Source organism: Phodopus roborovskii, unplaced genomic scaffold, assembly GCF_943737965.1.
Source record: "Phodopus roborovskii unplaced genomic scaffold, PHOROB, whole genome shotgun sequence".
Taxonomy (NCBI): Eukaryota; Metazoa; Chordata; class Mammalia; order Rodentia; family Cricetidae; genus Phodopus; species Phodopus roborovskii.
Window position 1 is genome coordinate 9194457 of NW_026125489.1, and position 26138 is coordinate 9220594.

The 26138-nt window shown below is 44.9% G+C and overlaps 2 protein-coding genes across 3 annotated transcripts in view; one reads left to right on the forward strand and one right to left on the reverse strand.

The window, feature by feature from the left end:
* The first annotated feature begins 617 nt into the window (after positions 1 to 617).
* Mdm2 (MDM2 proto-oncogene) lies at positions 618 to 15276 on the forward strand. Its single transcript, XM_051176197.1, has 11 exons — positions 618 to 683; positions 821 to 905; positions 5692 to 5766; positions 6708 to 6841; positions 7251 to 7300; positions 9455 to 9522; positions 10052 to 10145; positions 10746 to 10897; positions 11187 to 11342; positions 12246 to 12323; positions 13654 to 15276. Exons 2-11 carry the CDS (start codon positions 825 to 827, stop codon positions 14212 to 14214), a joined length of 1449 nt encoding a protein of 482 aa, XP_051032154.1. The 5' UTR covers positions 618 to 683; positions 821 to 824; the 3' UTR covers positions 14215 to 15276.
* Positions 15277 to 21430: 6154 nt separating this feature from the next.
* Positions 21431 to 26138, reverse strand: part of Cpm (carboxypeptidase M) — a 53741-nt gene continuing 49033 nt past the window's right edge. For both annotated transcript variants that reach the window (XM_051176205.1, XM_051176206.1), the window contains exons 8-9: positions 25080 to 25228; positions 21431 to 21987 (exon numbers count right to left, since the gene is read on the reverse strand). In XM_051176205.1, the coding sequence (XP_051032162.1) occupies positions 21745 to 21987; positions 25080 to 25228 (392 nt within the window). In that variant the 3' untranslated portion in view covers positions 21431 to 21744. The remainder of the gene's footprint in view (positions 21988 to 25079; positions 25229 to 26138) is intronic.

Genomic DNA, 26138 nt, shown 5'->3' on the forward strand with positions numbered 1-26138 from the left:
CCGCGCTCTCAGTGAGGAGCTGCTGCCGCTCGAGCACTGGAGCGAAATGGTCGCCCAGGCCCAGGCCCAGGCCCGGGCCTCAGTGCATTCCTTGAAGGGCCGGCCGGGAGCCACGCGGGGGTGAGCAGGTAGGCGCCGGGGCCCGTGGTTCCCGCGGCCGCCGCGGCTCAGCCGCAGGCCGGGCCGGCTCGCGGGGCCGCGGGGCCCAGGCTGGGCGGCCGCCCTCCCGGCAGGCCCCGCGCGCGGCAGGGCGGGGCGGGGCGGGCGGGCCCGGGCGGGGCGGGGCGGGCGGGCCCGGGCGGGGCGGGGCGGGCGGGGCGGGGCGGGGCGGGCGGGCCCGGGCGGGGCGGGGCGGGCGGGCGGGCGCGGTGGTCGCTGCCCTCGCGCCGGGCTCGCTGCAGGCAGCCAGGGCCCGGCGAGCCTGCGGTCGCGGGCGCCTGCGTCCCTCCCGGCACCCGGGGAGGGGCGGCCCGCGCGGGCTGACTCAGCTTTTCCGGTTGGGCTGGTCAAGTTGGGGCAAGTCCGGCGCCGCCCGTTGCCGGCGCTGAGTCCTGACTTGCCTCCTGCCCTGCCGGGGCTATTTAAACCCCCGTGGTTCCCCGCAGCTGCCGCGTGCCGGCCAGCGGACAGGGGACCCCCGCGACCTCCCCGGCGACCGCGGAGCCTCTCCTGCGAGCACCGAGGTAAGCAACAGCCCGCTGAACGTCTGCCGGTAAAGAAAAGACGCCTTCTGTCTCCTCTGAAATTTTTTTTTCGCACGTATTTTAACCACTTCACGTTTTTATCGAGTGTGTGTTTTTTCTTTTTCCCCCGCTTGTAGGCCAATGTGCAATACCAACATGTCTGTGTCTCCTGATGGTGCGCCAAGCACCTCACAGATTCCAGCTTCGGAGCAAGAGACTCTGGTTGGTATTTTTGTCGTGGGTGTGTAAAAGTGACTTTATTTTTTTTTAACCAGGTAATCGAGTTAAGAACTTTGAACCCAAGTTAGAGCACATGTATTTTAAGTAGAAACTGTTCCTCGGTTGTAATTGCATTGTAACAGCGAGAGCCGGTGTGTTCGCAGCAGACTAGGGAAATGAGTTCCATTACATCAAGTGTGGATGCAGGTGTTTATGGCGTGCATTTTCTGGTTTTTCCTACCACCGTTTAACTTTTTAGACGATAAAGTAGTGCGTGCCTCTTGTGAAGACTTTAGTCACTACAGGAATGCATAAAATAAAAACTCATTGCTCTCTCTTTCTCTCGTTTCTTATTCTGTGTTAACACATAAGCTGTGTTCTACAGCTTGTCAGTGAACTACAGAATTACTTTTAATGGCTGCTTAGCATTTGTACATGAGTACACCATTTGAGCATTTTCCTTAGGTCTTCATAGCTTTTTTTGTTTGCTTTTGGTGTCAGGCATGGAACCCCACCCAGCCTTTGGGGTGTGGGTGCATAAGTACTCCCCTACTGAGCTGAGCTACTGTCTGCCCTATGACCTGGTGGTAGATGTGAAAGTCCTCTCCTGTTTTGTGAGTAGAATAAGTATGTGATTATTCTGTAAGAAAGATAGGGAGATAGAGATCATGAGACCTGAATAAACACATTTGCTTGCTACCTGGTAACTGGTTCAGCCAAAGGTGATGATAGTCTTCAAGCCTGCCAGCGCTGAATCAATTTTTCTTTCTTGGCGTGATTTTGAACGTATTTGTGAAGAATACCGTGATGATTTGGGACATGCATGCAAATCAAGGCAGTTAACTTTCCATTTTCTTAAACATTTATACTTTTTTTGTTGTAAATCTTCAAACTCCTGGTTCTTTGTAAAATATGTCATAAGACTGTGAGCCAATTCCTATCATCACCGGACCGTTGTTTTAGTGTATATGCCCCAGATCTCTGGTGAGGCAACACATCTTTTCATTTGTTAAGTGACTTGTTTACTCTGAGGTCTGCCCAATCTCTCTCTTAGTCCCCCTCTTCCTGCCTTCCCTCTCCCTTTCCCTCATTCCCTTTTGCATTTTCCTAGTAACTTGCATAACTCTCTCTTCTTCGCATTTCAAGTGTAGTAGTTATTATTTTAGTACTGTATGCAACTTGATGTTGTTTTCCCTCTGACAAGGTTTTTATATAGTCAGGCTTGTGTGTTTCCATGGCTTTTAACTTTCTTATTGCTTTAGAAAGCATTCTTCCATTTCAACATTATGTACATACTTATTGTATTTTCAGGTAGTGTTTTGAAACTTTTGGGGGGGGTGTGGTTTGAGACAAGAGTTTCTCTATATAATTCTGGCTCTTTTGGAACTCTATAAATCAGAGATCCTCCTGCCTCTGCCCCCTGAGATTATGTCACCACCATCTGGTGGCATTTATTATGTGAAGATCTTTACAGGGTTGTCTTTTTATTCTCAAGTATAATATTACAAACAGTGTTGTCTTTTTGTAGTAATTTGTTTTGTTTTTAAACCAGCTCTTACCTTGTAAGTCTTTCCATTGTAGAGTTCTGATTTGAGTTAGTTTAATATGTAAAAACTTAGGAGATGCTTGCTTGGGCAGTACATATGCTAAAATTGACACAGCACAATGACTTCTGCATGAGTGACATGAGAATTGGCTCAGGGGTTCAGAGGGGTTCAGAGCACCGGCTGCTCTTACAGAGATCCTGAGTTCAATCTCCAGCAACCACATGGTGGCTCACAACCATCTGTAAAGAGATCTGGTGCCCCCTTCTGGCCTGCAGGCACACATACAGACAAAACACTATATATATAATAGTCCTTTTAAGAAGAAAAGAATTAAAAAGTAATTTTCAAATCTTCCAAGAGTGAATATTTTGAGACAGGGTTTCTCTGTATCCTTGATTGCCTGGAACTCACTCCAAACCAGGCTGGCCTTGAATGCACAGAAATCTGCCATCCTTTGACTTCTTCTGAGTCCTGGGGATAAAGGCATGCACTGCCATGTCCAGCTGGTTCCCATTTCTTTTATAAAACTAAACTCCCTTCTGTTTCCATCTTCCAAAGCCTCCAATAAACTTTTCCTCTCTTTACATTCCTTTTTTTTTTTTTTTTTTTTTTTTTTTCTCCTCTGTGGCTTTGGAGTTGTTCTGCTCTGTAGACCAGGCTGGCCTCAAACCCACAGAGATCTGCCTGCCTCTGCCTCCCAAGTGCTGGGACTAACAACTGGCTTTGCCTTTTTTTTTTTTTTTTTTTTTTTTTAAGGGTTACTATTTATGTAGCTGGGTGTTCTATTTGTCTATATGTCTGTGCATGGTGCTTACAGAGGTCTAAGAAGGAATCAGATCCTCTGGAATAGTAGTTACAGCTGTGAGCTGCCATGTGGGTGCTGGGTGGGAATTGAACCTGGGTCCTAAGGAAGAGCAGCTAGTGCTCTCAGCTGCTTCCCCAGCCCCTCTCTCAAATTCATGACTTTTTTATTTTGTTGTACACACACTCTCTGTCTCTTCTAAATACAGCTTGCCATGTGTGAATAATCATGTGTGTGTGTGTGTGTTTTCAGGGCTAACCATTTGGAACTTGATTACCTATTTGTGCACACTTGAGTAAATACACTTTAAAAAGAATTTAAAACTGCTAAACATAGTCCTTAAAAGAAAGAAGTAGGGTTGGAGAGAGGGCTCAGCAGTTAAGTTCTCTTTGCTGCTCTTGTAAGGGACCCAGGTTTGATTCCCAGCACAAATAGAGTGGCTCAACCTTGTTGGGCCAGTTCCAGAGGTCCCAGGGCCTCTTGGTCTCCAGAGACACCTCATGCGCACAGTGCACTTACATACATGATACATACAGTCAAATATCAATACACATGAAATAGAAATACATAAGAGTTTTTACAACACCAAGACATGCCAGGCAGTGGTGCGCACCTTTAGTCTCAGCGTTGGGGAGGCAGAGGCAGGAGGATCTCTGCGAGTTTGCAGCCAGCCTGGTCTACAGAGCGAGTTTCAGGGCAGCCAGAGCTGTTACACAGAGAAACCCTGTACTCCCCCTCCCCAAAGAAGACCTAAAAGTCTGTCCTAATAGGTAAAGACAACTAAGTGACTAGGAGCCCTGGCTACTCCTCAGTGGGCCTGGGTTCCATTCTCGGCACCCATGTGATGGCTCACAGCCGTCTGGAACCACTTCTAAGAGATTGAAGACTTCTGGCCTGTCTGGGGACCAGGAACAGGAGTGGAGCACAGAAGTAAAACATCCAAAAGTTGTCCTTGTGGGCACCCGTAGTTACAGAACACAGGCTAATGGGAGCCATGCTCGTGAAGCTGTAAACGGGAGGAGCAGCTTCAGAGCAGTGCGTGACTGATGATGGTAAAGCTCTGATTTGAGACTCAGGTGGCTGTACCAGTCCAGTCACTGTGTCATGCTCTCCTTGGTGTCACTGTACCAGTGGATACTGGCTCACCAGCTGGCTGCTCGGTGGGCCACACTGGCCACAGTTGCCAGTTAGGTGGCAGTTGTTCGGTTTTGTTTTGTTGTTTTAAGGATTTTTATGTGTATGAATGTTTTGCCTGTGTGTATGTGTACCATGTCCATGCCTGGTGCCTCCAGAGGCCAGAAGAGAGTGTCATCTCGTGAAACTCAAGTTACAGTGCTGGGGACCAAAGCCAAGGCCTCTGTGAGCAGCAACTGTGCTCAACCTCTAAGCTCTCTTCAGCCTCACCAGTTATTCTCTTACTACTGGGAAAGGTAGATGAGAGTCAGACAAACTGGGAAATCTGACCTGTCTGTCCACCCCCCGCCCACACACACACATATTCACACACACACAAAGAAAGACAGGGTTCCACAGTGTAACAGCCCTGGCTGTTCTGGACTCCTGTGTAGACCAGGTTGACCTTGAACTCACAGAGATTGCCTGCCTCTGCCTGTTACTAAAGACATGTATCACAACTGTCCAGCTTGACTTGTTTTTGTAAATAAAATTTATTATGTATCCACTCATACATATATATATAGTGCTTTTATATCGTATGTCTCTTTTTTGGTGGCAATATCTGGCCTTTTTGAGAGCATTATAAATGATTATAAGTGAGTATTTGAGGTGTAAATCACATAGGCAGATAATATTGAACTGTAATTGAGGAACATGCATTGTAGTCTTGAATTGCTCATTACCTCTGGTTTGAGTTTGTTCTGTAGGAGTGTAAAATAGGTTGGTGATAGGTTTAGTCCTAAAGACATACTCTTCTTCATTCTGTAAGTTTCCTTACAGCAGACCATTGGGTTTATACAGTACAGTAAGCATATTGGAGCTGAACTGGATTATGTGGTAGTAAATGTAATAGACTGGACTCCCCATGTATGTGCAGTCTCTGCAGAAGCCACAAGAGGGTGTTGGAGCACCTGGAATGGACCAGGGTTTCAGGTAGCAGTGAGGTGCCTGTTGGTGCGCACTGGGAACTGAATTTGGTCTTGTGCTTAATCTCTGAGCCCCTTGATCACAACTAATAGTAATTAATGATTTTATGATACTTGTGTATTAGCTTTTTTCCAAAGCATTTCCCCTCTTTGGTGGTGTGTGCTATTCCCTTTATGAAGTCTGTTGCACTTAGTGTAAAACTCAACTTCTTGAGGTCTGACTTTGTAACAAATGGTTAAGCGCGGTATTTGGTGCCTCCTTTGGACTGCTTTCTGGACAGACTTGCAGGGCTTATGGGGTATGCTCTCATGGGTGACAGTAGCTCTTCTCTTTCCAGGTGAGGCCGAAACCGTTGTTTCTGAAGTTGTTGAAGTCTGTGGGTGCGCAGAAAGACACCTACACTATGAAAGAGGTGAGTGGAGCCGAGGCAGGGAGCCAGTGTCTTAATAGTCACAGCTGAGCGCATGCTTTCCAAGCTTGAGGGTGAGCTTGGCCATACGGGAAGAATGTGTATTAAGGACATTGTTTGTGACCATTTGAACTATACTTCGAAGCTAAGAATACTCATTTATATGGCTTTCTTTTTTTGAGCTCTGATTGTCCTGGAACTCACTCTGTAGACCAGACTGGCCTCTCACTCACAGAGATCCTCCTGCCTCTGCGTCCTGGGTGTGTGTTACCACACTCAGCAGTGTGTTTCATTTTTTAACTGGAAACCCAAACAGAAAGAAGTAGTATAGAATTCTTGGTGTTTTTGTGCTGTGAACTCCTTTGGCAAACTGGTAAAAGTATTAGATCCATCCATAAGTCCTCAGAATCATTTAAATTCATAACAGTAAGCAAATTTGTGATATTATACTTTTTACGTAATTTTTAATTTTTAAGTCGTATTTATGTGTATGTGTACATGCACAGGGGAGATTAAAGGACATTTAATATTAATATAGTTTAATAGTAATAGTTGGGGCCATGGACTAGTTAGGTGGATTACTTAATAACTTTGACACTATTTCATTGGGAGATGTAATTGATGGTTTTCTTGTTCCTCTGGGATGACTTCAGAGCTGTTGAAGCCTATGTTTGTAACGTTTGTCATTGCTCCAATTTACTGCCATATTTTAGTTGATTTTTTTTCTCTTCAACTTCTTTCCTAGTATGTTAGAATCTAGCTTTCTGGGCAGAATTAAACTTTATGAGAAAAAGAAAAGAAAGAAACACATTAAGTAATATGGAGGAAATGTTCAGAGGAGCTGCTTCTAGACACAGACTGGTCTTACACATGATTGTGGGTGTTACTAATGTATGTGCAACAGAAACTTTCTGTAATACTTAGAAACCGTATCTCTATTTCAGATTATATTTTACCTTGGCCAGTATATTATGACTAAACGATTATATGATGAGAAGCAGCAGCATATTGTGTATTGTTCAAATGATCTTCTAGGAGATTTATTTGGAGTGTCGAGCTTCTCTGTGAAAGACCACAGGTAAATGAATCAGCGAGGCTGCAGCTCACCTCCATCTCTGTCAGAGAAAACCTGTAGCTGTGTGTGCAAATGGCAGAATGGGGTTCAGCGTCCGTGCGCCTGGTCCTGTCCCTGATATTGGGGGTGGGGTGTGAGTTCGTACGTTGTTTGGGAACCTGAACTCAGGAATCTTAAAACCCTGCTGTTGGGTTGGTTGGTTTGTTGTTTTTAATTGTGCATGTACCATGTGGGTGTGGAGTTGAGGGATCCGCCCTCCTCCCAGTGTGTGAGTCTTCAGGACTGAACTCAGATCCACTAGGCCTGACTTGACTTAGACACAAGTCTAGTCATTACTTGTGTAGGTGTGTAAGTGGGTCTTACTTCTTCCAGCCTGAGGTTCTCTGTTTATACTTTTTCTCTTCCTTACAAGGAAAATACATATAATGATCTACAGAAACTTGGTGGTGGTAAGTCAGCAAGGTAAGTTGATTTTGAATACTGTGAAAGTGCTGTAACTTTAAAGACAGTTCTTTTTGATTCAGGGTCTCATGTATCCTAGTCTAACCTTAAACTCACTGTGTAGCTGAGAAACCTGAGCTTTTAAATATTTTGAGTAGCTTATGATAGGCATCTGTGGTGTGAGACACGGGTACCATGGTGTACATGTGAAACTCAGAAAACAACTTCATGGGATTAGTTCTCTTTATGTGGGTTCTAGAGATCCACCTCAGACCTTTACGCTTACAGGCAAGCATGTTTACCTTCTGAGCCATCTTGCCACCCCCCCCAAAAAAAAAAACACCCACCTTTACGAGTGCTTAACTCGAATGTGTGGTTTTGTGGCTGTAACCCTTCACTGTAAAGGGTAAAACAAAACACCACAGAGACGTTGTTACTATGTGCTTTAACTGTATTTCTGGTTCTCTTATTTTTAGTCAGCTCTTTAAGTGCCCACTAATTTTTTTGTAAATTATTACTCAGTGTTTAGACTCCATGTATGTCTACCATCCATGTGCAGTGCCTGTGAGGACAGAGAGGCTGTCAGGTCTAGAACTGGGTTACAGGTGGTTGTGAGCTGCTGTGCCAGTGCTGGGAATTGGATAGAGACTCTCTGGAGTAGTAGCTAGTTCTCTCAACTACTGAGCCATGTTTCCAGCCTCTGTTTACTTTTTTGTTTTGTTTTGAGATTGTATCCTTATAAATTACCCAGCCTGGTTAGGAGCTCAGTTTTTCTGCTTTCTTGCCAAGCTGCTGGGTTACAGCCCACATGGCATTTATTCCTTTACTCAGCACTGCTGGGAATCGAACACAGGGCCCTATCTGTGCTTGGAAAGTGTTGTACTAGTTAGCTGCCTCAACAGCCGTACACTTTATTCTTATTCTTCAAAAATTAAAAATGCTGGGAGGTGGCGGCAGCAAGTGTCTTTAATCCCAGAAGTGTCTTTAATTCAGAAGGCAGAGACACGTGTATCTCTGTGAATTCAAGACCAACCTGGTCTACAAAGTGATTTCCAGAACAGCCAGAGCTGTTAAACAAGAGCTGTTAAACAGCTGTCTTGACACCCTCCCACCCCACCCCCATTAAAAACAACTTTTTAAATTGTGTGTGTGTGGTGGGGGGGTTGCCTGTTATGTATACCTACCTCTAGTGTGCAGTAGCCACAGAACCCAAAGGGTGGCATTGATCTACTAGGATTGGGGTTAGACTGTTGTGAGTGAGCTGCTATGTCTTGGAAGAGCATCCAGTGCTCTCAACCTCCAGAAGAACCTTCCTTTGAAAAACATTTAGTTATGAAGCCTGGTGTGACACATACATTCAATTTCGCATTTGGGAGGCAGATGGACCTGTCCAGCCAATTCTACATAATGAGACCCCGTCTCAAAGGAAAAAAGAGATTTCATTTATGTGTGGGTATGTGCACATAAGTGCAGATGTCCACAGGGGTGTTATAGTCTCTGGAGCTAGAGTAACAGGTGATTTTGAGCCACCTGATATGCACGCTGTGATACCGAACTTTTCCACTGTAATAGCAGCATGTGCTTTTACCCAATGAGCCCATCTCCAGTCCCAGGATTTTCCTTAAAAAACAACAAAAACTACATCTATTTGTGTGTCTGTGAGCACTTTTTTGTGCTGTGATATGCATTTGGAAGTCAAACGACAACTTGAGAGGGTCAGTTCCCCGTCTGTCATGTGGGTTCTGAAGATGAAACTCTGGCTTGAGCTCAGGTTATCAGGCTTTGGTGACATGGTGCTTATTTTCTGAGCCATTGTTTCCAGTGATTTTGTGCTTCACGGGTGCTTTCATTAAAGGCTTGTGCCGTCACCACCAAGTTGTATATAGGAGTTTTATGATCGCTCCCTGGGGAGAATAGTTCTATGAGCTTGTGTGTGTGTGTGTGTGTGTTTGAGACAGGTTTCTCTGTGTAGCCCTGGCTTTCCTGGAACTCACTTTGTAGCCCAGGCTATTTTAAAGTTGAATTATCTCCAGGTTTTAGCATGCAAATGACATTTGGGACTACATGGTTAATGTTGAAAGGTTAAATTTTCTGTAGCACTGTGTTAGATTGGAATATGTTGAATTCTTGTTTTTTTTTTTTTGTTTTGAGTCAGTTTTTACTTTCTCTTATTAGAGTCTTCAGACTCGGGCACATCAGAGAGTGAGAGCAGATGTCAGCCTGAAGGTTGCAGTGATCAGAAGGTAGTAGTAGAATATATTTCTTACTCTAATACAGTGTTTCTTTCTAAAAATCTCTGTATGTATGTATTGTCTGAGTGTGTGAGCATGTGTGTGCATCCTCGGGCCAGAGAAGGATGTCATATCGCCTGGAGCTGGACTTACAGGTGATTGTGAGCTGTCCAGACGTTAGTGACAGAAGCCAAAGTTACCCAGGCAAGAAAAGGACATGTTCTGAATCTCTGAGCCATCTCTCCAGCTCCATGACAAAAACTTCTTGAAGCCTGGCAGTAGTGGTGCATACCTCTAGTCCCAGCACTCAGGAGGCAGAGGCAGGCAGATCTCTGTGAGTTCAAGGCCTGCCTGGTCTGCAGAGCAAGTGTCAGGACAGGCTCCAAAGTAATACAAAGAAAACCTGTTTCGAAAAAACCAAAAGCAAAAAAACAAACAAAACAAAACAGTTCTTGAATGCTGGGAAGATTATATAAAATAGAACTTGGAAGAGGCTGTGCTGTGTATTTGATTTGTCTTTTGTGTGTGTGTGTGTATTTAGGACCCTGCACAAGAGCCACAAGAAGAGACGCCTTGTTCAGATTCAGTTTCCAGACCATCTACCTCATCTAGAAGGAGAACAATTAGTGAGACAGGTATATGTGACTTAATTATCTGGGTTCTTTCTCTACTGCATCCGTTTTCATCATCAGAAAACACAAATATTTAATTATGATTCTTAACGTTAGTAAAATTACAGTTAAGTAGCAACATGAGGGACCATGTTAAAAGGGTCACAGTATTAGGAAGGTTGAGAACCACTGCTCTAGAGCCCTAATTTTGGTTCTTTTAGTAAGAGGAGATGAAGTCTTGTTTCTGTTTTAATTCTTGAGACCAAGTCCCTGTATAGACCAGGCTGGCCCCAAACTCACAGATTCACCTGCCTCTGCCTCCCAGGTGTTAGGATTAAAGGTATGCACCATACCTTGCATAGTCTTATTTTTAAAGCCTGGTGTTGACAGAGAAATTGTATATTGTTGGGGCAGTAAACGCACTGCATGGATTAAGTTTATTGTAGTTTGTTGAGGTAAAGTTCAGAAAAAACATTGGAAGCTTTTAAATGTCCTTAGCTGGACAGATCCAGTGAGGCACTTACTTGACTTGGAATGTAAGTGGTTGCCTTTCTGTTTAAATTAATTGAAATTAAATTTTGTTAGAAATACAGGGATTTTACTATCCGTTCTCTTAATATGCAGAGGAAAACACAGATGAGCTGCCTGGTGATCGACAGAGGAAGCGCCACAGGTCCCTGTCCTTTGACGAAAGCCTGGCGTTGTGTGTGCTAAGAGAGATATGCTGTGAAAGAGGCGGCGGCGGCGGCGAGCCCACAGAGACCCCCTCAGATCAGGTAGGCTCCGGCTGCCTGCGAGGAATGCCATGGCTGAGGCAGCTTCCCTATGAGCTTATGGTTGCCACTCCAGAGGGGTAAGGAAGTGCCCAGCATGTGGGGGCGGTGGTGGCGAGGCCAGAGGTAGGCATGGTTTTCGGAGCAGGAAGCTGAGAATTTGCATCCGTAGCAGCAGGCATGAAGCAGTCTGTGTAGCGTGAGCAGGAGGAGGGAATGATGGTACAGGATGAATTAATAAACTCTTAGTGAGGCACAGAGGCACTGAGTTCACTGTGTTCCTTCTCCATAGGGTCTTGATGATGCTGTAAGTGAACACTCGGGTGATTGGTTGGATCAGGATTCGGTTTCCGATCAGTTCAGTGTAGAATTTGAAGTTGAGTCTCTTGACTCGGAAGATTACAGCCAGAGTGAAGGAGGGCAGGAGCTCTCAGATGACGATGATGAGGTGGGTCTCCATGCTGGTCAGCTCTTAATAAGACCGAAGACTCACTTGATCCTGGATTTTTGATTTGTGGACTTAAGGCAAAATTTTATGGTTTCTTGCCTGGTTTGTTAGTCTCATATACTAACACAGACACTTGGTGGACATTCTTGTAATGGCCTGCCCACAAATTTCTCCATTTTACTCTCCCACTTACTAATGTGTTTGTTTAAGACAGTATCACCATGTGCCCTGACTAACCCTGAACTGGCTGTATAGACCAGGCTGGCTTAGAACTCACAGTGATCCGCCTGCCTCTGACTTCTGAGTGCTGGGATCAAAGGCAAACACCACTTCTGTCCTCCCTTTTTGTACTAACTTGGTTTTTTGTTTGTTTTTAATATTTACTTATTATGTATATATTGCATATAACATTTGCCTGCCATCCATCAGATCTCTTTACAGATGGTTGTGAGCCACCACGTGGTTGCCGGGAATTGAACTCAGGACCTTTGGAAGAGCAGGCAGTGCTCTTAACCGCTGAGCCATCTCTCCAACCCCTCTAATTTGTTTTTCACAAACATAAAACATGCAACAAACAGTTACAAGTGTCAGTACCTGTATATCTCTTTCTTGGGTGTGACTGTACCTTTAACGTTTCTCATTGTTTTCTGGTTAATAGTCTGAATTTATAAAGTAGGTTTTCTTGAATATTTTGTTTGGTTTAAGTATTTAACAATTGTGGCCATGGTGTGTGAAGAGTTTATTGTCTTACGTTTTCTACTTGACTGGAACTGAGTTTGACTTCCCCTTCAGAACTTCTCATGGTCATTTGGTGGCTCAAGCTATTTGTTTAGGACTTAATTAAGAATTCAGATTTCTTGGTTAAAAGGTGGTAAATTGATGCTAATAAATTTGTCTTACTAGGTCTATCGAGTCACAGTGTATCAATCGGGAGAAAGTGATGTAGACTCCTTTGAGGGAGACCCTGAAATCTCCTTAGCTGTAAGTACCCTGATACTTGACAGACATACAGACAATGCTGAGGTGAGAACTGTGAACATGTGCTTAATTTACTTCTTAAAGTGAGGCGGTGTCATACAGCTAAAACTTGTCAACTCTTACGACTTACAACACTTTCCTTCTTTGTTACAGTGTGATCTGTTGCTATATTTTTTTGGTTTTCTGCGGTAGAATTTAAAACTTGAATATATCGAACCCATTGAAATGTCCATTCCTGCCTTGAAAGCCATTTTGTTTGGTTTTGGTTAAGAGTGGAAGCCACACATAACAAGAATCAAAGAGTCAATGTGGGAGAATATATAGATTACCCTCATCGCTTCTGTATTAGTCTGCGTGCTGGGCAGTGTAAACTGGGTACATTTATTCAGGGTGCCCTAAGAAGTGTCCTCAGGCAAAAAAATCCAGGATGTAGGATATGTTCACTGACAAGGCAGAGGTGTCCAAGAGTTTGCCTTCCCAATTGTGTAAAGAGAAGTTGGGCTCAGGGGGTTACACCAGGCAGTTAGAGTGCAGGGGACCATTGGCAAGGGTTGTGGGAGAGTGCCAGATTTGAGCTCTAGCAGCTGACAGAATTGTTGTAGACTTGTGGATGAAAACGAGGTGTTTGGTTGAACTGTGACCTTTGGAGCATGTCTGAAAGAATGTCAGGGATTGCTATGTTGGAAGTGTTTCCCTAGGAAAAGCAGATTTCATCTGGATTTTTCCTGTAATGTCTAGGCAGTGTTCAGGGTTGAGCTTTGAAGGAAGTGGGTGCAGATTTAAATACAGAGGGAGAAAAGCATGCTGTGCCATTTACTCAGTAAGTGGGTAAGCTGTGTCTGTCCTCAAGCACATAGAACTTGATAGGTACACAGTACCACAGTGAGTGCTTGTAGCTTTGGGATTTCCCACTATGGGAAGGAAGACAGAAGCATTCAGGGTCATGCACATGCCAACAGCTGTGTCCCCAGCCCAGCTGACTGTATGTTTGTAAAAAAACTTCTAAAAAGTAATATATTTGGGGGCTTATAACTTTTTCAGCCCCCCCCCCCTTGTTTTTTAAACAGTGCTAGGGGTTGATCCCAGGCCTAAGAAATGGGCATCTGTTATTTTCACATAGTTCTTTTTTGTGTGTGTTCATGTATGGAAGGGGCCTTAAACCTTCTCTCTTAGCTGATTTCTGGAACACAGCATTAACTACATTCCTCGTTCTTTTTTGCCTGTTTTATCTAAAACATGAAATGTGGAAAAGTAAACTGATAGACTTTTACCTCAGGCATATTGAAGGTACTGGCCTAATTAAAGAGCTTGCTCGTGTCTTCTTTTATTGAAGGACTATTGGAAATGTACCTCCTGCAATGAAATGAATCCTCCCCTTCCGCCCCACTGCAACAGATGTTGGACCCTTCGTGAGAACTGGCTTCCAGAAGATAAAGGGAAAGATAAAGGGGACACCTCGGAAGAAGCCAAACTGGAGGCAGAAGGCTTAGATGTGCCTGATGGGAAAAGACCTACAGTGAATGATTCTAAGGAGTCCTGCGCTGAGGAAAATGACGATAAAGAAATATATACCTCCCAGTCACAAGAGAGTGAGGACTATTCCCAGCCGTCAACTTCAAGCAGCATAGTCTATAGCAGCCAAGAGGACGGCAAAGACTGGGAGAAGGGGGAGACACCAGACAAGGAGGACAGTGTGGAATCTGGGTTCTCTCTAAACGCCGTTGAACCATGTGTGATTTGCCAAGGGCGGCCTAAAAACGGTTGCATCGTTCATGGCAAAACGGGGCACCTCATGTCATGTTTCCCATGTGCAAAGAAGCTAAAGAAAAGGAATAAGCCCTGCCCAGTGTGCAGACAGCCAATTCAAATGATCGTGCTAACTTATTTCAGCTAGCTGAGCTGCCCGGAAAAACAGAATTATATATTTCTAAGAATATAACTCCCCAGATTTATTTTTATCTGCATACACTAAAATGAGAAAAGTGTCTCAATCCTTGTAAAATTTGTTGTACAATTTATCTCCTTGAGAGTAAGAAAGAGAATGCTTCCTTCCTTTTGGGATAACTTCACTTGGTCATATTTTACACTGGGGCTTTGATGTAATCTGCATTGGCTGGGCAGCTCCTCTTAGGTTTTAGTAATTCCCTCTCGGAAGGACTGACTGTTGGAAGTGGACTGAGTCCTGCTACTGCCAATGGTGACAGCCCTTTCTGAGCAGTGGTTCCGCAAGAAGTGTTTGATTTCCTCCTCCTTCCTCTAACAAAGAACTCTTAATTTATTTAGTACCTCTCGTGTAAGGAGTTAAAAAGCTGTGTGAAGGATTGCATATTTAAGTTATTGAAACTCCTTAGTTCTCCAGTGGTTATAGGCTGGAGAGGTGATGCAGCTGGTAAAAAGGCACTTGCTGTGTAGATGACAGAATTTTGATCCCTGGAACCCAAAAAGGGGGAAGGAGGGCACCAACCCACAAGGTTCCCTGACCTCACTGTCCTCCAAGGTTGAACACTCTTAGGCCCTCAGAAAGCTCCTTGGGCTCAGCCCTGTGCTCCCTGATGTTGCCTAAGTATCCAGCTGAAAGACTTTAAAACATGCATAGTATTTCCAGATGACTTCTCCATCCATGTAGATTAACCTCTTGATTCATAATAGGAATCTTTCCCTTTGATGAAAGGGCCCTGTGTTTTTCACATGCTCAAGTATAGAAAATAAAATCAACTGGTCTGTAAGTTTAGAATAACCAAAGAATAGTTTTGTACTAACCTTGTTGACTTAAGCATTGAAAAGAAAAAACACTCCTCCCCATGGGGAAGCATCTCACATCCAAGGAGAGCAGAGGTGTGAGTCTTCAGCTCTGGCCCCTGTAACCCAATCCTTGGGGAATTCTAGTCTCTACAATATTTAGGTGTGGTATAATACATTATTTATTTGCAAATAAATGGTTTATTAAATATTTAAAGCATTGTTTCAAGAGCTTCATTGAATCATACATTTTTCGTAACAGTCTACATGCCAACGAGTCTGGATGTCTGCATCTGGCTGTATTTTATTTTCCCACTCTGCTGTGATGCTGTCTGGACCGGGGCAGGAGGAGCAAGGGCAAATACTGTTGTCACTGCTGTTTGTGGGCCAGCAGGTGCAGCCTGGCTTAGGGAGCGAGTGTCACTGGTGGTGAGTGGTGTAGTACAGCCGTATTGAAATTGTTTTCTTTGAAATTAAATCCCAGGAGCCAGGAAGTGACTGAAGGCTGGTGAGTGAACTCAGTGCACGCAGGAGCTCCAGCACTGGGACCAGGGTCTTGAGGCTGGCCACAGTAGCAGCGTGCACTCCAAACTGAATCCCAGGAAAAAAGTAATGCATCAGTCTGGGACATAGAGGTTAAGTCTAGAGACTAGGAGAGGCCTGGCACAGACCTCAGCTTAAAAGGGTTCTTTAGGACTCATTTGTGACCCGGTCTGTTCAAATACATGGTCCCTTTGCATTTTCTCTCCTCGGGTAGGTGGTTGCTTCCTTCTGTTCCCTTCTTCCTCAAGCTGTCAGATGAAGTGCCTTGTGCATACAGTTGTGTATTCGGGTGTTGATAGGCAATGCTGTTTATTTTCTCACCCTGTTTTAAGAAGACTTCTTAAAATATGTTGGTATAAAAAATCCCTCCCTAAAGCTTTATGAAAACTGGTCTTTAAGACTCAGGTCAGAATTGCAACATAGAAAAGATCCCTCCACACTCTTAATATAATCGTACATATTCCCCGTACCCATTTCCAGACTTTTTTTTATTTTTAATAAAAACAGATTTCCAGAGTTATCATGGGAACATGACTTGGAAGCGGCATGTTGGGAGGGCTGAGCTCAAGCGGTAGACTTCCGCTGCTAGAAGAGCTCAGGAGTAGAAATTGCTGGCTGACAGAGCAGAGAGTCCATTTTCATTGAAAAAACTGCAAACAAACCAATGCTTTATTGTTGGACACAGGCCTTGATTAATGAGTTGCTTTTTTTCCCGCATTACAAAAGCAACAGAAAGTTTGGAGGCTGGTATTTCAGCTCTGGAGAGAATTCAGCCCTCTTAAACTCATGAGAACATGGGGAGGGAAACAGTTCTATCCAGAAACTGTTTATACTTTGCTTTTTTTTTCCTGACTTTCTCTCATACCTAATTGTGGGGATATCTTTCTTGCACAAATAGAGCCTGCCTGGGGGTCAGAGAAATGGAGCTTGCCACTAGCTTAACCATAGAGGTCTGGAGGTCTGTACAGACAGACAGGAAGTGAGGTAGGTGGGCAGAAACAGGATATGAGGGAGAAACTGGAAATCGCTCTAGTCTGCTGAGACGCTGAGGAGGTAAGGCGTGGCTGTCTTCGCTCTGATTTCTTAGTGTTTCCTTCTGTATCTGACTCCAGCTTTTTATTATCTAGACCAATCAAGACCTGCATTTACACCTAATGTTTTAAAATTCTAGTTTAGGGCTGTCTTATTAGGCAAAGGCGCCTGCTGCTGAGCCTCAGACTTTTTAATTCCCGGACCCACATGGTGGAGGGAGGAAGGAGAATGGACATGTGACGGCTGCCCTCTGACCCCCACGTGTGCACAATAGAGTGTGGACGGGCATTGTGTATGCACAGATGTAATACATTTAAAGATTAGTTCATCTTGAAACGTCTCTGTGATCACACTGGGTTTGTAGCGGATGTTTCAATAGCGGCAATGCCCTGACCTCTGCTCTCTGGCCAAGGAACTTTTTACTATTACCAGCATGTGATACTACCCCCCACACACACCCACTCCTGAGACAGAGTTCCTCTGTGTAGCCCTGGCTGTCCTCAATCTATTGACCGTACTGGCCTAGAACTCACAGAGATCTACCTGCACACCTCTGAGTGCTGGGATTAAACTCCGGTGCCACAACCACCCGGCTCAATATTTTTATAGATAAGGTTAGGACACTTAAGTTTTCCAGCTTCTTCCAGAGACAAATTTATTTGATCACAACTGTGTGTTTCAACAAAAGGACTGAGGAGCCAATAAAACACGTTACTCAGGAAAAATGGTTTTATTTGTTTTTATCAAGATTCCTCAAAATGTTTGGAAATTTAAAATTATACTAGGCCGGTGATTTTTGAAGTGGTTCCATGATTAAGTGTACTTGGGAAGTTGGTTTCTCTCCTGCAGAGTTCTCAGATCCTTTACTATGTTAGTGAATCCGGGCCTCGGACAAACTTGGCAAGCACTTCCACACTGACATCCTTTGCCCCAAATCAGTTTTGATCAGAAGACCCATCATCTTCATAGAACGCACAGTCACACAATTCGGATTAACTCAGAACATGCCACAAATAGCATACACTGTTCTGGAAGATCCATCTGGACATGTGGGAATACTGTTGAAACATTCTTGTCTAAGATCTTCAATTTGGTCTCTCCTACAATATATTTGATGGCAGTCTTTTCTAGTTTGTAGATTTTGTTATGTTTGCAAACAAAAAAAGTGACAGAAAGAGACCGCATTCTCTATATGCATATTCTTTATTGGTAAAAACTTAATGTAAATTTAGTAAGCTCAGAGGTAGTCATGGCCCCTCCACAGCAATGTTACAGTCTTAGAGAATCTGAGCATATTTTGTTTTTTGAGACATAGTTTCTCTGTGTGGCCCTGGCTGTCCTGGAACTTGCTCTGTAGACCAGGCTGGCCTCTAACTCTGAGATCTGCCTGCCTCTGCCTCCCAAGTGCCACTTTCGAAAGGCTGTGGCTTGTGTACTAAAATACGGTAAAATGATCTGTGAGTAACACAGCACAGTGTGTGCTTAGTAGTGATGTGAAGCCTAGAACAAGCCCAGGAGTGTGAACTCTGGTGTAGGCATCCAGGACAGTATTCTTTAATCTGGCCATCACTCCCTGTCCCCAGGTCAGGAGGAAGGCAGAAGTGAGCTCACAAATATCCACTAGATCGCTGCCTCAGAAGGCGAGTCAAACTTCTATTGCAGTAGAATACCCGTGCGATGTGGATTTGTACACATCTCCTAGAAACAGATAACTTCACTCAGCGTTGCTTCGTACACTGGAAAATGGAGCTAGTGTACACCATTTTGAGAGGAATTACTTGCGAAAATTTGCTTCTGGAACAGAGCACGGAATTGATTCTTGAAAGACATTGAGAAGTGAAGTAAATAGAGGAGCCCAACCATTTCTGGTGTGCTCAGCCGTCTATTTAGGGCAAAACAAAGCACCGACTCAACGTTTCTCTAAACATTCCCCACTACCTGCTTTTTATTTATTCATTTGAGACAGGCTCTTTATTAGTAGCTCTGATTATTGATTATCCCGGAACTCTAGACCAGGCACCTGCCTCTGCCTCCTGTGTGCTGGGATTTCTCAATTGGAACAGGCACACACTCTGTGAAGAGTGTCCTTGAAAATGACGCGATTCTTGCTAACCAGCTTTTCAGTTGCAGTCTGCCTTCAAAGTAGTCACTCACCCAAATATTAGTTGTGCTTTCTCAACCCGGAGGAGTACCAGAATGTGGTCTGTACCACCATGTTAGCAGTCAGGGCCACTGGGGAGCATGTGTCATCGTCATCGTGTGTACCGCTCGCTATACAAGGGTCACACCTGAGTTTGGAACCTCAGAACATATCCGCCAGGTTAGAGGACACACACGGTGGGTGTTGTGGAGATTAGAGGACCCAGACTATAGAATAATTTCACCGTCATGTTTTGTATTGAGATCGAACCCAAGACTTAGTGTATACTAAGCACACTTATCACCGAGCTGTGCCCCTCATCCTGTTTGGTTGATTTTACATTGGGTTTTGATACAAATTTCTGATTTAAATCATGTTACCTTAAGATGGACATAGTGGTCCAGACCATAACAGCTACTTTGGAGTCTAAGGCAGGCAGACTCAAAGCCAGCCTGGAATTTGGTGAGTTCGAAGCCCAGCCTACACAATTTTGTGAGACCCTGGGTCAAAACAAAGGGTAGCAGAGCAGTAGGTGTGACTCAGTGGCCGAGCACTTTCCCCAAGTGTGTGAAGCCCTGGGCCAGACTCCAGCAAGGCACATCCATGTGCAAGTTACTTCAATAAAACCAGTTTTCTGTTAGAAAATTGAGCCATGAGCCAGCTTGGAAAACAGCTCATTTCCTTTAAAAACTACCCTAGAAAAGGGTCAGTCAGAATTCAGAGACCCACACCCCATGGCAAACAAAGTTTGCTCTTACAAATTCTATTGCCTTTGCTTTTCTGACATGGGTCCAGGTTGGTCTTCTTGCCTCGGCCACCACACCTGGTTTTATGCTTTCCATTTATACTTTAAAGGTAATATACCCAAATCACTTTCTGAAATATTAATACATGCTTTCCAAGATATAAGCTAATGATTATTTAAGTAAAATGATCAAGATATCCATGCTTTTTTTTTCAAATTTACAAGTGGTTAAAAAACTTCAATACTATGGATATTAAAATAGAGAGTAAGTTTGGCACCAACAAAGGACACTAAGATGCCCATGGATCTCTTTGGCCCTTTGGAGTCTCAAGCTGTCACCATGGGCCAAGTCCCCCATGATTTCAGGGCCGTTCCGGGCTATGACTGAGAACCAGATGATGAAATGCCCGTGGAAAATGCCCAGCGCTCAGAAAGCTGCACACCAGAGCTGTTACTGACTTTCCTGTTTGGGTCTCATCCCCATTTATCTGTCTGGTTTTGAGACACTGTCTCCCACTGTGTAGCCCAGCTAGCCTAGCATCCAGATTCTCCTGCCTCTGCCTCCTGAGTGCTGGATTAAAGGGGTGTGCCACCACACCCAGCCTTCTCTTAATTCTTTCGATGAATTAGAATAAATTTACTTCCACAGGGGACACTTTTACTACAGACTCTAAGAATTTTTTTCTATGTGTGTGCTCTAGAAGGCCGTGTGAAATGCATCTAACAGCTAGCAAACACCCTCCCGATACCCCTACAGTGCCTTCACTCAAGTCTATCCTTGGATTGTTTTTCTTGATATATCCATGAAAAGCCTCTCTCTCTCCTCTCTCCTCTCTCCTCTCTCTCTCTCTCTCTCTCTCTCTCTCTCTCTCTCTCTCTGTGTGTGTGTGTGTGTGTGCTCGTATACTTGTGAGCTGGATGTTGCCAAATGTAAAACTTATTTTCATAAAACTGCTCAAATCCCTACAGTTCTGGAAAGGTCTGTAGCAGATTGCTACATTTATCTCCTATTTTGTGCTAGGCTCCGAGGATACAGGAGTGAAGTTTTCGAACAAGTAGGTCCTGGCCTCAAAGACCCCATACCAGACTAGAGAAGGCCAGCAAGAAGTAGATAGCACCACGGTGCTGTAAACTGGTAACCAAGACAACCAGCTCATTTGAAGGGTCCAAGAGCACTGGCCTTGACCCAGATCACCCGACATTTCACGGGATAGGAATTACAAGGCTTCCTAGTTGAAGGAGATGCTTGGAATGGAGTTTTACTGAGTGAGATCTGGGCTGCGAGCACCGTGTTGTTTAGGGAGCCGAAGGGCTTTTGGGCAGCCCCGTTCCTCCAGTGCCCTGTGGGAGATGGACCTGGCAAGGGGACCGTGACTCTGGGTCAGTAGTGAGGGGAGCTAACTGGAGTGGAGAGGATGGGCTGCATCAACACAGCAGCTTTTGGTGACGGACTGGATACGCCAAATGAAGAAAGCATCAGCGGGGACTCACAAAGCAGAGCCAGCCCTCTCCACTATCAACAAGAGGAAGTCAAGTTCATATGCGTCTGGCGAGCAGCTGGCGGCGCATCTGGGGCTCAGGCAGGGACGAGGTGGGGTCATCTGGAGAGGACTGAGACATCAGGTGCAGGTAGTCAAGGACCCTGGCACAGACAGCGGCCACTTTGGGCTCTGATCATGCTCAGGCGTGTTTGCCATTCCCTCTCATTTCTCTGGAACACTGGAAAGGTCAATGTTCTCAGTCCAGTTACCGAGGAATCTCTTCCTTTGGGGAGAGCCACTTCTACGCGGTGTTAATCCTTAACAAAGAACATTCCTGGCAAGGTCGCACATAGAAGGTGATCAGGAAGTGTTCATCATTGCTGCTAGGATCCATTTGCTTTCTGCATACAAAATTAACTTTTTTTTTCCCTTTTCTTTCTAGGGATGTCTGTTTTGTTTCTCAAGTTTCTTGCAAATCTCTGGGACTACTTCAGGATGGAGTGTTATGTGGGCGGCATTACTAGGCAGTGAGTGACCTCCAATCATCCAGACTGAAGATCACTTTTGCCATCGGATGCTGGCTGGGTTTGAAAACATCCAGTTTTCCCCTTAGGGAAAATAGTGGTGTGTATCCCATTGCAGTCTCGGAAGAGGGACAGTTGCCATCACCTTACAGTTGCCATCACCCGGAGTAACCAATCCCTGATTCCAGGTGGTGATGGGGCTTGAGTTTCACATTGGACTTTATTTGAAAAATATGTGTAGAAGAGTCAGGAAGAATACACACAACGTAGGCTTTGTTGCAGCAGACTGGTTTGGCCTCAGTTTGTACAGAGGAACCATTGGGCACGAAGGATCTGATTCGAGGGTGGAGTCCAGTCGCCCTCCAAACGGGAGGTGGAAATCCTTTTTAAGAGCACCGAGGGTCTGGGATTTCCTCGGGATAGTGAGCTTTGTGAGGTGGGTGTCGTGTCCAGGGACTGTAACCTGAGGAGCGACAAGAAACCATCGCATGAGTGACTGCTGTCCTGTGGAGCCGGCGCTTAGGACATCTCTACCACTAGATGTCGCCAGCCTTTGTGCTGTAACAGCCCATCAGGCCTGGGAGGGGGTGCAGGGGGAGGCTAGTGCACAGTGAGTTTGCCCAGTGTCTGCTGATACCAAGAGTTGCAAAATGAAACCAGGACCCAGGCCGGTCCAGCATCTGGTGATGAGTCAGAAGAGAGGAGGAAGCAGCCAGCCGGCTGATTTCTGCCACGGTAAGGGTGATTTCCTTGTACCAAGCCTATGCTCAGTATCCTTAATGTGTAGCAAGATTGCAACTCTTCTCCCCCCCCCCATTTCCCACCATTCCCTTTGCCATTGATCTAAGCGTACAATTCTATTCTTTGTTTTTAAAAAAATAATGCATGGGTGTTTTGCCTTCATGGAGCTATATACCACTTGCATGTAGTACTCTCCGAGACCAGAAGAGGGCATCGGACCTCCTAGAATTGGCGTTGGAGATGGTGGTGGACTGTCACATGGGTTCTGGGACTTCAGCTGGGGTCTTTTGAACTCCTGAGCCTCCACTGCTTCCTTTAAAAAACCAGTTTTCCCAGCTTTGTTCTTGTGATTGCTAGATTGTGATTGCTTTGTGTTTTGAGGTCCTGGCTGGCCTAGAACTCACTGTGTAGACCAGGTTGGCCGGCCACAAACTCAGAGAATCCATCTGCCTCTGCCTCCCGAGTGCTGGGATTAAAGACTTTTGAGTCCCTTATATATCCTAGAGACCAACCTTGTGGCAGTTAAATGGTGTGCGAATCTTTTCTCCCAGTTCTGAAGACTGTCCCTGCCTCTACTGAGTGGCTCCTCTGCTTAGTTTATCTCCTTGTCTTAATTTTCGTACCTTTGGGGCCCTATATAAAAAAATATTAATCATTTACATGATGTCTTGTTTTCAAGTTTTAACATTTGGGCCTTTGACCTATTTCATGTTGACTTTTGTGTATGTTAAGAGTTAAAGATTGGTGGCACACCCCTTTAATCCCAGCACTCGGGAGGCAGAGGCAGGCGGATCTCCGTGATTCTGGTCTACAGAGCAGTTCCAGGACAGGTTCCAAAGCTACACAGAAAAACCCTGTCTCAAAAAAAACGAACAAACAAAAAGTTAAAGATTAAGTTTGGTTCTTCTATAAATGTCATCACTATTTATTACTGAGATTATGTTTTCTTCACCGTGTGCTCTTGGTGTTTTAGTCAAAGATCTGCCGGCCATATGAACACAGAATAATACCTGTGTTCCCTATTCTACTGGCCAGTCTGTCTGATTTTATGCCTGTACATGCTGCTCTAATTACTGTAGCTTTGTAGTATGTTTTACAGGTAAGTATTGTCAGGCTTCCAGCACCCAACCCCCCACAACAGAATTGCTTGGCTCTTCTGGGTCTTTTGTGGTTTCATATGCATATAGGGTATGTGTGTTTGCATAGGTGTGTTTCTGATGATATTGACTAGTCTGGTCCATGAATGAGGTGGTCTCCCATTTGGAGTGTTCTCTAATAATTGTTTTCATCAGTGGTTTGCAATTTTCTTCTCTTGAGACAGGCTCTCATGGCTGGCCTGGAGGTCTAGTGATAAGTTAAAGGCATGCAACAGACACACCTGGTTTATAATTCATGTTGTATGGATCCCTTGGTTGAATTTATTTCTAAATGTCTCATTTGTTTTTGTGAATGGAGATTGCTGTCTTAATTTTCACCAAGCTTATTATGGATGCATATACCTGCTACTGCCTTTTTTTTTTTTTTTTTTTACCATATTGATTCTTTCATCCTATTAGCTAACTCCCTGTAATTAATTCGTAAGGCTCAGCTGCTCTTTGATGGATGTTAGGTTTTACTAAGCATAAAACCATGAGATCTGTAACTAGAATTAACTTCCCACTTTCCAGTTTTGATACCCATGTTTCTCTTGCCTAATTGCTCTGGCTAAGACCCCCTGAATTTGCCTTGTTCCTGACCTGAGAACGAATGCCTTCACATTCAGGCTTGGGGATGTGCCTTCTATCTAAGAGAAGCTGAGATCGTTTGCACCTGCAGGATGTGGTTAGGGAGGAAACCAGATGAGTGAGCATTTGGTCTGGAGCCACACCTGGTACTTCTGTCCCTGGAGCTGTGGGGCTCAGCTGGCACCTGGTTACACTCCTGACTGACAACATGACAGAGCCGTGGACTGAGTGTTAGCTCGCTGCAGTGCCCATGCCGACGCTGTGGCCGGCAGCCCTAGAACTTGTGGGGCAGACTGAGGCGGTACTTGGGCTCTGGCTCTGGTAGCTGCTGGACTCTGAGGCGTCTGCCATCTGTTCAGTGAAATGCACATTGGGCCAAGGCTGCGGTCAGAGTCCAGGTTGGGCTAGCAGCTCCTATGCCCAGAGTGCCCAGCAATGGTAAGGAAGCGTGTGAAGTGGCAACCTTCTTGGGAATGAGAGAGTCACTTTCAGAACAGCTCCCTGGACTGAGCCTAAAGCTTGTGACTTTTCATTCATCGTCTCCTGCCATGCTAATGCTTCCTTCTTTTCTCTGGGTTCCTTTCCAGCCAACCCTGCTGTTGAGGGCTCCAGTCACTCTTTGGCAGGGCTACCTCCATGCAAGGCGCCTGGGCTCACCTTGGCTTGCCGCTGGTCTGAATAACGAGCTTGCACGTGTTTGTTAGAGTAGCCATCTGGGGCTGGTGAGAATGGCTCACCAGGTCAAAGTGCAAGCCCCGCCACCTGAGCTTAATCTCTGGAATGTTCGCTGGAAGGAGCAAACTGACCCCCCCCCCCCAGCTGCCTTCTGGCTGCTGCACATGTGCACAGCACGAATACAGGGAAAAATGAAACAAACAAACAAACCAGAACTTGGCTTCTATTAATTTCCTGCGGGTTAGGAAAACACGTGGTTTTCCTTCCTGGTTTGTCCCTTCCATTTCCTTCCCATCGCCACAGATGATGCTATCTGTCTTTGGCTTCCTGCCTTGCTATCCCCACAGATTTCTCCCTTATTGGGTGGTCCTAGGTGAGCACTGTGCATTCACAATAGCTGGCCCCCAACACTTACATTGATCACGTAGGACCCTGGCAAGAGGAGCAGGTAGTACTCGCCGAGTTTGTTGGTTCGATACGGGCAGATGTGTTTTCTGTCTTGGACCTCCACGATTACATTCGGCAATGGATTTCCACTCTGGTCAAACACTTGACCTTTTACACCTGTAAGACAAAAAGAAAATTAACTATAAATACCAGATTTGGGGCCAGTGAGATGGCTGTGTGGGTAAAGTTCTGGATGGATAAGCCTGAAGACCCGAGTTCAATCCTTGGAACCCACAGTGGGAAGAGGGAAGAGACTCCCTAAAAAGCTGTCCACTGGTACAGTAAAAATAAAATTTAAGAATTTTAAAGGAAATAAAACATCTTATGGCATGTGGAAAGAATTTCCTCTTTGATGATTTAAGAAATATACTCCTCGTTTTCATCCATCTTTGACAGTGTTTAAGAAAGGAGAGTAATTTTGATCCCTGCAAATCAGTCTGGTTTACAGTCTAAGCTCGATGGTTTTTGGCTATTCGGTTATCATCAAAAGGGAAGATCACAAATGAGAATGACCCAAACTGTGCAGGGCAGGTCAGAGGCTTCCAGAGGAGTCACCATCTCAGACTCAGGGCCTCCCAGCAGGAGAACTGAATCAGTGGATGGACACAGTGTGACAAAGACCAGACAATAAAGGGGCGCCTGCCTCCATCACCTACAAATAAAAGTGCTCTTTGATGTCAGGCAGGGCCCTAAAAGGGACCAAGACGTTCTGTTCTACTAAGTAGGAACAGCCACACATCAGCAATTCTGAAAGTTTCCTTAAAAAAAAAAATCAGAAAAAAAATTACTGTCTTACACCTCAAGGGGGCAGGGTTGCTATGCTAATAAACGTACAGTGAAGTGAGCTCTCATCTGATTACAGGGACAGGCAGGCAGACAAATATTCTACAACACAATTAAATGGGCTTGTATTACCACTTCTGCATTCATACTAACAACGCTTATGCTGCATCTCCTGTGGTATTTATGAGACTGCACAGCTCCCGTACAGCCATATCCTATTAGCATGGCTTGCAAAGCCCGCCCT

What these genes read in the sequence shown, in the direction of transcription:
- Mdm2 (XM_051176197.1), top strand. Translation starts at nt 825, where the DNA reads ATGTGCAATACCAACATGTCTGTGTCTCCTGATGGTGCGCCAAGCACC. An exon ending in GGTGGTGGTAAGTCAGCAAG is followed by an intron (nt 7,301 to 9,454) that starts GTAAGTTGATTT and finishes TTCTCTTATTAG; the next exon opens with AGTCTTCAGACTCGGGCACA. An exon ending in CAGAGACCCCCTCAGATCAG is followed by an intron (nt 10,898 to 11,186) that starts GTAGGCTCCGGC and finishes CCTTCTCCATAG; the next exon opens with GGTCTTGATGATGCTGTAAG.